This window comes from Rhinolophus sinicus, linkage group LG12 (assembly GCF_036562045.2).
Source record: "Rhinolophus sinicus isolate RSC01 linkage group LG12, ASM3656204v1, whole genome shotgun sequence".
NCBI lineage: Eukaryota > Metazoa > Chordata > Mammalia > Chiroptera > Rhinolophidae > Rhinolophus > Rhinolophus sinicus.
The window spans coordinates 22,574,734-22,587,016 of record NC_133761.1 but is presented as its reverse complement, the minus strand read 5'-3'; the positions used below and the strand labels follow the sequence as shown (position 1 = coordinate 22,587,016).

The 12,283-nt window shown below is 41.2% G+C and overlaps 1 protein-coding gene across 2 annotated transcripts; it reads right to left on the bottom strand.

Annotated features, from left to right (window-relative positions):
• Window positions 1–26: 26 nt before the first annotated feature.
• Window positions 27–7,621, bottom strand: KCNV1 (potassium voltage-gated channel modifier subfamily V member 1). Of its 2 annotated transcripts, XM_074316750.1 has the most exons (5): window positions 6,913–7,621; window positions 5,265–6,503; window positions 3,908–4,437; window positions 1,887–1,934; window positions 27–618 (listed from the first exon to the last, which is right to left on the bottom strand). In XM_074316750.1, the coding sequence occupies exons 2-5, from the start codon at window positions 5,783–5,785 to the stop codon at window positions 107–109; spliced, it is 1,611 nt and encodes a 536-aa protein (XP_074172851.1). In that variant the 5' UTR covers window positions 5,786–6,503; window positions 6,913–7,621; the 3' UTR covers window positions 27–106. The 2 variants fall into 2 exon arrangements, with proteins under 2 accessions (XP_074172851.1, XP_019606147.2); XM_019750588.2 differs by lacking the exon at window positions 1,887–1,934 and having other exon boundaries at window positions 6,913–7,613.
• Window positions 7,622–12,283: the final 4,662 nt, after the last annotated feature.

Sequence of the window (12,283 nt, the reverse complement as noted above, 5' to 3'; positions counted from 1 at the left end):
CACAAGTAGTACTCCAAAGAGACTCCTTAGCAGTACACAACCATATCAAGACTTTATCGATCACGTTCGTTTTACACAAGCTTTTATAAACAAAGTGCACGTGAATTCAAAACCAGAAATCATCTCCTCCACTGCTCCTGGTACTTGCTCTTTCTCTGCCTTTTAGTCGCAGCATCTCCATGATGCTCCGGGCGTAGATATCTCTCAAGTTAACGCTGATGTATGAGTCAGTGGCTATATTCTTGGTGAGCTTCTTCAGCGCTTCACGCTGTCTAACAGCTGCTTCCTTGAGCTTTAAGGTGAAATAGCAAGCAGAGAAGCGGTCGTTGATGATAGCAATAGGCAAGGCCAGGACGAGGATTCCCGATAATATGCACATGAAGGCCACGATTTTGCCTGCGGTGGTGTCTGGTCGAATGTCCCCATAGCCCACCGTCGTCATGGATGTTGTGGCCCACCACCATGCACAAGGGACACTTGTGAAGGTTGTGTCAGGAATGCTTTGCTCAGCAAAATATTCCACAGTTGAGAATATAGAAATTCCCACAGACAGAAATAGGAGCAGTAGGCCGACTTCTTCATAACACTGGGTGATTGTCATCCCAAGTGAGCGTAACCCTAGAATAGAACAACTGCTGTCAGTCACTGGCACCCCTCCCCTCCTCCTCCCTCCTTTTCTCTTTCCCTGCTATCCACCCACAAACATGCATTTCACATCTAATATGTCTCCAGCTTTAGGCAATGTTCTGGGGATGCAGCGATGACTAATCAATCTTTGTCTTCAGGAAGCTTATAGTCTCGTGGATGAAGCCGGATTGAGAAGGATAGAAAGAAATATAGTTAGATTCATTCACTCACTTATGTATTTATTAAACACCTACTACTTATACAAAAAAAATGATGAAGGATGAAATTAAAAAGCAGGCAGGGGATATGTGATAGGAATTTGTACTTGAGACTATACAATAGGAGGTCTTTGCAGTGTTCCCTGGGAAGTGCTCACTTGGTCAGACCTGCATTTCAATGCATCACTTCAGTGCACTTTTCTAGTGCCAATTTTATGCTATCTCCTTACATTTGATGCATCTGTTTTTCTCACCCTCCCAATAAAGTTTAACACGATGAGGGTATCATTATCTGAATGCCAGAGGTAGTATTGAACGTATACCATGAGACTGAGGGGAGCAGCAGAAGCAAGTTAGGCATCAGTAACAAAATTGACATGAGAACCTCATATGTACATTCAGGGGACATTCTGAGGGGTCTATCAGGAGGGGTTCCTGAACTCCCATGACACCCATTGAAATTCTCGTCCTTAATGCCAAAGCTATAGAGGAATATCTTCCTTGAGTACCTAGAATCTCTGCCTTCTTGTAAGGAGGTAGACCTGAATACAGAATCTTCCTCCATGGATGGGAATGGAGGACTGGAGTCACTGGGAAACTCCTGGTGAGGCACTGGTGGGTTCCCCATTGCTGTTCTGAGGATACCCACTAGAGTCCATTCCAATATCTGAAGAGATGAAGTCCTAGGGAGAGTAAGATGTGTCCATAATGGGTCTGTGATTTGGTAAGGTATCTTCTCTAACACTAGAGGGATACTACTTAATGTGTGTCCACATTTTGAAGTCATATCAACCTGATGTCGCAACGATACTGTCTCTGAAATCCAAAGCAATACCACTTAGAATCATTTAAAAGTTTTTATTCACTCACAAGAGACTCCTGGAAATGCATTCAAATATTATTTGTACTCTCATTACGTTGAATTCTGTTCTTAAAATTTTGAGATGTTCTTGAATTATTTACCAGTGATTTTTACAGATCGATAAATATAAATTTTGAGGTTTAACTTCAAAAAGAAAATTTGGAATATCTTTAGAATACCTTTTAGGAAACTGACCTTGATGTGTCTGTCTGTAGTGAGTTGCATTTCTGAAATAAATTGACAGCATATGAGGAAAAGCATATTGTTTGGGGAGACTGTACATTTCAAGATGAGATCTTGTCAACAGTTTTGTAAAGAGACAAAGGTCTGAATTTCTGCCTGTTACATCTATTAACTCCGATCATCCTCAAAAACAATGAGATGATGTTGTAATTACTATTCCTCTATAGATGAGGTGTAGCATCTCTAGTACAAAGCTACAGAGCCAGGATTGAAACCTAAGCTGCTTGGATCACCATTGTCCCTGTGTTATTGTATAATACCTCTCAACTTATAGTTATTAGATGGGGAAATATGTCATCTGTTATGTTTTGCTAAGTGTAATGCTTGAGATAAAATTGTCAAATATTTGTGCATGTTCATAGCTTTCCAATAAATTAAGGCTTTATTAATACTGTGTACTGACTGCTTTAGAAAGGAAAAACCCTTTGAAGAGGTGACATTGTGGAAATTACTGTTATTTTCTTTTTCCTTTCTTTTGGGAAAAAAATGTAGTCTTCACTGGGTGTTTTTAAATTGAATGCTGTGAAGAGTTTATAAATACTAGAAGAAAGCATCCTATTATGAGTGTCAGAAAACAAAGAGTACTTGTAAAAGTTGTTGGAAACCCCATTATCAAATCCCTGGTATGTGAGACTAACAAGGCAAATATGTGGCCAAAATTATATTAGGATAAGTTCTAATTATCTAAGAGATGTGGGGGGGAAATCTGAGGACAATTTCTCCCTATATTTATAAGGAGAGACAGCTACCATTAACTTCTTTTAGGTGACCAAGTAGGCACATATCTAGGGAAATAAGGTAGGGATAGGACTCACTAGCCAAATTATTTTTATTCATATGTATTGCATTAATATGTATGATTTTAATATGGTACCCTACACCACTGTTTTTCCAAGTGTGGTCCCAGAACTACCTACATCACAATCACTCACTTCTGAGCTTGTTGAAATGTATGCTCCTGGATCCAACCCCAAATACTAAAATCTGCCTCTTTATGGATTGGGGCTCAGAATTTGCATTTTAACAAGATTTTCACGGGATTCCTCTTGTCATTAAAGTCTAACATAAGGTAACACATAGGTACTCCAGAATATGCAACAGCTGCAGGGCCGGCCACTGAAAATCACTGCCCTCGGAGAGGCAAGGGTCATCTTTAATGGATTTCCCCTGACGTTGACTCAAATTTTATGCACAGTTGTGCTGTGTGGAGATTTTTCTAAGGAGAGTGTTCATTAGATTATCAAGGCTTTATGATATACACGAAAAGCTAAGGGATTCTTGTTACCAATTCTCTCATGCATCCCCGACCAGGAACAAGAAAATTCTCAGATACTAAAGCATTTAATTAGTGTCTTCTGCTTTCTTCCAGAGAAAATATTTCCACTGTTTCTTCAAAAATGATGGGAAAGCCACTAGTGCTGGGTCGTCTCTCTTTCTACATAATAGCTAGAGAAGCCTCTGGAGGACTGATTTTCTCTTCTGCCAAGGAACATGTGTGGTAAGCACTTTCTTGGACACAGAAGAGAAACTGGCTCATGTCCCTATATATCATATATAATTGATGAATATCTTTTTTATGTGCTGTTTATGCATATTTTATCTGGAAACGTCTAGAGGCAGAGTGCCTTTATGCATATTTTATCTGAAACCTTCTAGAGGCAGAGTGACTTTAATTTTTGTACACATTCTGGGCCCGGGGTTAAACAAGTTGAGGTTAACAAATGGTCAAATTAATTCTCAAATGCCTAATGGAGACAAAGTGTGAGAAGCATGGTCTCCTCTATATCTGTAATAACAACTTTAATACACTTTTTGGAGTTCGTGGTTGGGTAAAATATGGGAGTTGGTAATTCTGAGTATCAATCCAGAGTTGTCCTTGGGTTGTGGTCAAAGCACTAATGTTTACAAGCAATGGCAAAGTCAAAGAAAATGAGATAGCAAAATGAGATCTGAATACCTGTGGAATGTCTGCCGAGCTTTAGCATGCGCAGAGCCCTGAGCAGCCTCAGAACCTGGACGATACGCCCCACGTTTTCCAGCTCTTGTGTAGACTCTCTCCCACTCAGGCTCTCTACCAGTAGAGTGATGTAGAAGGGCAAGATGGCAAGCAGGTCTATGATGTTCGGCACCTTCCTCAGGAAGCGGCACCTGTCCCGCACGCACAAGAAGCGCAGGACAAACTCCCCGGTGAACCAGCTAATGCATATGTACTCCAGGATTTCCAGCAGCTGCAAGTCCAGCCAGCTTAACTCAGCTGACATCAGGGCCATGTTGATGATGGACACCACCACGAAGATGATGGAGATGACCCCAAAGATTCGGGCAGCTGTGGAAGACCCCGGTTTCTCCAGGATGTCCCAGAGCTTCTGGCGGACCGTGGGACAAGGTCCTTGGGAGAAGTCCTGCTCACTCTCGTGTTGACTTTCCTGGTCTTCTGTGTCCTTCTTAAAGTCTAAAGTTTCACTCAGCTCCTTTCTTCTGAAGTATCTTTTAGGAAAGACAACTTGGTGATTAGTTTTTTTTTTAATAAATACAGAAGTAAACAGAGAATTAAACTTGGCAGTGAGGTCATGCTTTTTATTTCAGTCAAATGCAGAAAATGTCCATTCCCATTTTACTCTTGGTCACAGTGTTCTAAATTTCTCATTTAAGCTCATTATTTTTAAAATGACACTTCCGTGGTAGAAGTTTATACAAAAAGATTTATACATAACAAAGCTACTTTAGATTAATGTATTTTATTATCCATTTTCTTGTAGCAAGAAGTTTGTCATATAGAATTGTGTGTGTGTGTGTGTGTGTGTGTGTGTGATGGAAAGGTATTCATGAAGAATTGGTAGTAACAGAAAGATAATAGCACAGTCATTATCAAAGTCAAGGAATCAAGTTTCTCTCTTCTGTATTTAAAGCACTGTCCATCCAACTTTTTAATATGAGTGTCCTAGGTTTGATAAATGATAATGCTCCAACTCTGAAACCTTCATCCCTATACCTACCAGTCCATCTTTTGGAGCATAGCTTTTCTGACTCATTTATTCAATCACCGACTATTTATTGCAGGCCTGATCTCGCTTGCCTTATAAATGAACTGGCTGATGTACAGTCACTCAAAAAAGGATTACGTTCAAAACTTTCCAATCACAAGTTGGCTTTGACGCGTTCCACCCCCATCCCACCCCACCTTCCAAAAGTGGCCACAGGGATTCTTAGGCCCGGGTTCTGGAGACCTGTGCAAAGACCCAAATCTTTCCCTTTGTCGCCCTCTCTGCACTGAGACCGCCTCCCCGCCCAGCCACCGCGCGCCTCGCCTGTACCTGTCCCTGCAGCAGGAGTCGATGCTGAGCTCGTCGATGCCCCAGTACTGGATCTCCTGAAGGAAAGAGAGAGCGCACAGCTGTTCCATGACATGCAAGCGGCCGGTGCGGTAGTAATGCAGGACGTATCGGAATGCTTGCGAGCTGCGGTCGAAGAAGTATTCGTTGTCCACGGGATTGGCATCGTCGCAGAGCTCCAGGGGGCTGGGTGCGGCGGCCAGGGCTCCGGGGCGCCGGTACGAAGCCACTACCACCGCCAGCTTGCCAAGGCGCGTGTGCGGGAAGCAAGACAGCACCTGCTGCGAAAGCACGAAGCGGCTGCCGCCCACATTGACCGTGAAGCAGTCCCCGATCGCCAGGGGCTCCCCTTCGCCCTCGCTGCAGAAGACGCTGGAGTCCAGCGAGGTCAAAGAGCCGCTGTCCAGCGGCGAGTCCAGCAGCGCCCGGCCGCGGGGAAGCAGCTCCATCCCAGAGGCTGCTGCGTGGGGGCGCCAGAAAGTTGGGGGCGCACCAGAAGCCATACCGCGAGGTCGGTGGCACGGTCCCAGGTGGCGGCCGGGATTTCCCGGGCTCCCGAGGGGAGTGCCTCCCACCCGCGCACCACTATTCTCTCCACCCCTGTGCTCGCGCCTCCTCCCGCCGCGAGGGAGCTGCGAGTGAGCGGAAGCAGCGTCCAAGTGCGGGAGAGCGGAGGGTGGGATGACAAGGGGGGGTCGCGCGCAGGGAAACGCTCAGGTGCGGTCCAAGCCGAGGACTACACAGGGCACACTGCTGGTTGCCGTAGCCCAGCCCGGACCTACACACCCCTCTCCCAACTTTGTAATGGAGATCTCCAGCCTGGGAGGTGTAAGGATTGAAAGCCTGGCTACTTGGGAGATGGAGCGGGTGGGGAGGGGGTAGGGAGGTCTAGAGCGGAGGAGGAGGACTCCTGGCTGAATGCAAGCGAGAGGATGACAAACTCACTCCTGCACGTAGGAGGCCAAAACGGAAAGTTCAGAAAGCAGAGGAAGTGGTAACCGGGTCTGAGTCCCTTCCAACTTGAAGATATATATCCCTTTCTCTTCTTTTACTGCAGTGGCTTCATCGGCCTCCCCGGGACGGTTCGCTGGGGGTATGAGCACGTGGGGGAGGGTGCTCCGAGGGAAGGGACAGCGTCATTCGCTCCCATTCACTTTCATCCTATTCTGATTGTCGTTCACGCTCCATTTTCTTCTCTCTCCTCCGTTAGGATTTGACCTCCTGGTTGTAAAATAGGGATAATTAATGATGACTTTTACTTAAAGTCTCAGTGAATCACGGAGAACTAGGGGTGACCATTGCCAGCTCCCGCCGCGTGTCAAGGCACTTTGCGCCTTTCGGTTTAGCCATTTCTGTCCCTGCAAGTTTCCCGAGGAGCAGATATTCTGAGCGCGCTCACCGGCACACAGTGGAGCTGTCATTTCAGGAGAGGGGAAAGCAACAAAAAGACAAGGAATAGAACAGGCGTGGGCTGGGCCAGGAGTTTAAATAGTAATGACGCCTCAGTAAAGGAGAAACCGAGCACAGCGCCCAGGTGAGACGAGAAATGTACCCATGGGCCCCTGGGAGCGGCGCTTCGACCAACCTGTTGGATACCCGAGGGTGTGGGGTGGAGGGTAGGGTGACTCACCTGAGGCTTAGGTCACATCTGGACTCCGCTCAGTGGGCGCAGGTGGTTACGTAGCCTTTGTTTGATTCTCCTGGTCTACACGTGAGGTCTGACTTGACAGGTCCTGGAGGAAAACTGCTCGCAGCTGAGCTCTTCGCTGGCGCTAGTTCCCTCGCCTCGCCTCGTCTCCACCCTCCAACCCGCTCCGTCCCCTTGGCTACAGCCGAGAGTGGCCGCCCCCGCCTGCGCTCGCGGCGAGCCATTCCGGGTCTCCAGCACCAGCTGTGAGGAATGCAGGGAGCAGGGAGAGGTGAGATGGGAGGAGGAAGTGAGGTTTTGGGTAACTGAATATTATATTCATCCTGAAGACACTTTAAGAATTATTGTATTAGATTCCTGTTTCCCTGAATCCATGTGCTCCCAAATTCAGGGAACAAAAATAACAAAATTTTCAAGTTGCATAAGTCTGCTAAACTCAGGCAGTTATATTAACTGCTTTGTGTGGTGTGGTTCAATGTTTTCTCATTGCTTCCAGCAAGCATCTGGGAATTCTACGTTTTTCAGAAGTCTTTGCAAGAGAGAGTGACCTGCACTCATCTCTTTTTCCCCCTGGTAAGTTGTTTTAGAAAGTACATATAAAGAGATGAGCAGGTAGCTTGATACAGTCAATAGGGAGAACTTTTTCATAGATTCCCTTGAAATGTTCTGGCACTGCCAACTGGCCTGTGCGACCTCCAGTTGTCATTTACTTCATGGGCCTCAATGCCTTCCTTCGTAAAATTTCAGGTTTTAATTAAAAAAACCCAACATTTATTGGGTGCTTATTTTATGTCAGGAAGTTTTAGGCCATTCACTCATTCAGTACCTTATTTGATCCTAATAACAATACTATGAGTAATAGTAGACCCATTTTACAGAAAGGGAAACCGAGGCACAGAGAAATTAAGTGATTTACAGTGTGTCACAGTCTAAATTCAAACCCTGGACTAATTGTCAGAGGCTGCCCTCATAAACACAATGCTTGGAACATATCACTTTTGTGTGATTTTAAAATAAAGCAAAGTACGGTTGCTTTTATTTATGTATTTATTTATTATTGCAAGTTTCTAAAGAAGGGCAGGAGTTTAATAGTGTATTTTCCCTGATCTTTCAACAAATGTTTATCGAGTGTCCATTTTCTACAAGGCACTATTCTTGGTTCTTGGATCTAGGTGCTATATCCGTGAAGAAAATAGAGACAATCCCTGTCCTTGTGAATCTAACATTTTTCCTGTAAAAATATAAGAGCCACTACAGTGAAATTTGAAAAAAAAGTATAGTATTTATAGGTTATAAGTCTTTTGACTTATTTGGTTACCTCTTACCTCTATAAAGAATTGTTCCATACAGAACACATAGAAGAGTTAAAGTTATCCTGGTAAATAGTTCATCGTTATGTTTAGGGACTGTATTATTAAATTGTTTTAAGGTAGCAGAGCTGTCCCTTAAACAGAGAGAACAATTCCCCCAATATCTTAATTATAGATTACATGGGCATTAAAAAAGGCAAGAGTCCACAGTTCTGTTAAGCCTTATTCATACCTTAGTGTGAATAACTTTAATTAAATGATTAGCAATAAATTCTACCTGAGGTTTACACATTGTGCTGAAGAAGGAGGAAAACTTGCAGAGGAGAGTGACAGCTTTGGGTGAGAAGGGAGATCTCAGACAGGTAACCAGAGGTAAAGAAAGGTGACTGAGGCTTGCCGGTCTCCTGTACTGCCACTTCCGTTGTAATTAGTGGTGTCCTGTAGAAGTCATTATACTAATAACCACCCTTTAAGTATGAGGCCCAAGCTAAGCAATTGATCGCATCACAAGGATCCCATCAAGTAAGTATTGTTTGTCATCCTTAGTTACACATCTCAACTCAGAGGCTCACAGGCGCTAAGTAACTTTCCCAGTTACACAGTGAACAGGTGAAGGGGTATATGAAGCAATGAAACTCAAGTCTTTCTGACTCCACATTTCATTTCAATGGCTAGGAGCCTAAAATTTTCAGTTGGGCTTCACTTATGATTAAAACAATTTTTCCACTAATTATAATAATCCTAACTAGAGAAATGGTGACAACTTAGCTGTATATAAATACAAATGACCCATTTTATAATACGGAATCTCTTGGTTAATAAAAATCCCTACCTTCTAACCTGTCCAATTCCTTTAATCTACTGTCTCTCCTCATTCATTAATTGGCCAGATTTGAGTCAGAGAGCCTAATACAGAGGAGATGGTAAATCAGAGGGGAAATAAGTCCATTCAAAGGCTATCCTTCCTGGTCCCTGATCTTGACCTGAGATATACCCTGAAGTATGCCAAGAAGTGAAAGGAGACTGATGCTAAGTAGTTGGGAGTGGTGAGGTGTTGCTTTTGATTTCATTCCTACATAGCATGGGAGGAATGTGATTAACATGTAGGAGGTAGCACAGTACTGAAATGTGAAAACTCGACAATCTGATGGTTTTGGGTATATTTCCCTAGTCATCAAATATTATATTCAGGTGATTTTCCATGAACAATCTTGTTATGAAATGCTCTACTGGTATTTTGCTTTATCTAGCAAGTCTTCCAAATATCAAATTGACTAGTCTCTAGGTGCAACTAGTGTTTTTAATTCTTCCAATTTTTATGAATATTTCTAAATTCATTAATGAACAGCATGCATTCCTTTCTTCCACTGTCTTTTTTCTTTTCTTTTTTTTAAAATAAATTTCAGGTGTACAAAACAACATAGGGATTAGACATTTACCGCACAAAGTGATAACCCCAGCAAGTCTACTGCCCATCTGACACTATACGTAGCTATTACAATACCACTGACTATATTCCCTATGCTTTCGTATGTTACATCCCATGACTATATATTTTTAAAATTATAGTTGACATTTAATATGATTTTATATTAGTTTCAGGTGTATAGTGCAGTGGTTAGGCATCTATATAATTTATGAAGTGATCCCTCTAAGTCTAGTACCCATCTGACACTATACACAGTTTTTACAATATATTGACTATATGCCTCATACTGTACTTCATATCCCCATGATTATATTGTAATTACCAATTTGTGCTTCTTAATCTCTTTACCTTTATCACCCATCCTCCAACCCCCTCCCATCCAGCAACTGTCAGTTTACTCTCTGTATTTATAAGTCTATTTCAGTTTTGTTTGTTCATTTATTCTGTTCTTTAGATTCCACATATAAGTGAGATCATATGGTATTTGTTTTTCTCAGTTTGACTTAGTTCACTTATCATAATATCCTCTAGGTCCATCCATGTTGTTGCAAATAGTAAGATTTTATTCTTTTTTATAACAGAATAATACTCCATTGTGTATATGTACCAAAATATTTTTCTCCAGTTGTCTACTGGGGGACTTTTCGGTTGTTTCTATATATTGGCTATTGTGAATAGCACTTCAGTAAACATAGAGGTGCATATATCTTTTAGAATTAGTGTTTTGGATTTCTTTGGATAAATACCCAGGAGTGGAATTGCTGGGTCATAAGGTAGTTCTATTTTTAATTTTTTGAGGAGCTTCCGTATTGTTTTCCATAGTGGCTGCACCAATTCATAATCCCACCAGCAGTGCACAAACATTCCCTTTTCTCCACATCCTCATCAAGACTTGTTTGTTGATTTATTTATGATAGCCATTCTAACAGGTATGAGGTGATATCTCAATGTAGCTTTTATTTGTATTTCTCTGATGATTGGTGACATTGAGCATCTTTTCATATGCCTGCTGCCCATGTGTATGTCCCCTGGAGAAATGTCTATTCAGGTCCTTTTCACATTTTTCAGTTTGATTGTTTTTATTTGGTGTTGTCATATGAAATTTTATAAATTTTGTATATTAACCCCTTATCAGATGCAAATATCTTCTCCCATTTAGGAGGATATCTTTTCCTTCTGTTGATAGTTTCCTTTGCTTTGCAAAGCCTTTTTAGTTTGATGTAGTGCCATTTGTTTATTTTTTCTTTTGTTTTCCTTGACTGAGGAGATATGTCAGTAAAAATATTACTAAGAGTAATGTCTGAAAGTTTACTTCCTATATTTTCTTCTAGGAGTTTTATGGTTTGGGGTCTTACATTTAAGTCTTAATTCATTTTTAGTTTATTCTTGTATATGGTGTAAGAAGGTGGTCCAGTTTCTTTTATTTATTTATTTTTGGGGGCATGCGTCTGTCCAGTTTTCCCAGCACCATTTATTGATTAGACTTTCTTTACCCCAATGTATATTCTTGCTTCTGTTGTCATAGATTAAATAACCATATAGGCATGGATTTATTTCTGAACTCTCTATTGTTCTATTGATCTATGTGTCTGTTTTTATGTCAATACCATGCTGTTTTAATTACTATGGCCTTGTAGTATAATTTGATATCAGTTAGCATGGTACCTCTAGCTTTGTTCTTCTTTCTCAGTATTGCCATGGGTATTCAGGGTCTTCTATGATTCCACATAAATTTTAAGCTTATATTTTTCTAGTTCTGTGAAAAATGCCATTGGTATTTTGATAGCGATTGCATTGAATCTATACATTGCTTTGGGTAATATGCACATTTTAACTGTATTAATTCATCCTGTCCATGAACATGGTATATGTTTCCATTTATTTGTATCTTCTTTAATTTATCTCTTCAATAATTTATAATTTTCTGTGTACAGGTCTTTTACTTCCCTGGTTAAATTTATTCCCAGGTATTTGATTTTACCGATGCAATTGTAAATGGGATTTTTAAAAAAATTTCTCTTCCTGATAGTTCATTATTGGTGTGTGAAAATGCAACCTATTTCTGAATATTAATATTGTATCCTGCTGATAAATTCATTTATAAATTCAAAAAGTTTTTTGGTGGAATCTTTGGGGTTCTCTATATCTATTATCATGTCATCTGCAAATAATGAGAGTTTTCCTCCTTCCTTTCCAATTTAGATACCTTTTATTTGTTTTTCTTGTCTGATTTCTGTGGCTACGATTTCCTGTACTATGTTGAATAAAAGTGGTAAAAGTGGACATCCTTGTTTTGTTCATGATCTTAAGGAGAATATATTTAGCTTTTTCCCATTGTGTATAACATTAGCTGTGGGTTTATCATATATGATCTTTATTATATTGAGATATGTTCCTTTTATTCCTACTTTGCTGAGAGTTTTTATCATAAATGGATACTGGATTTTGTCAAACACTTTTTCTGCATCTATTGATGTGACTGTGTGATTTTTATTTTTCATTTTGTTTATGTGGTGTATCACATTAATTGATTTGCAGATATTGAAGCAACCTTGCATTCCTGGAGTGACTTCCATTTGATCATGGTGTATGGTTATTTCCGTGTATTGCTGAA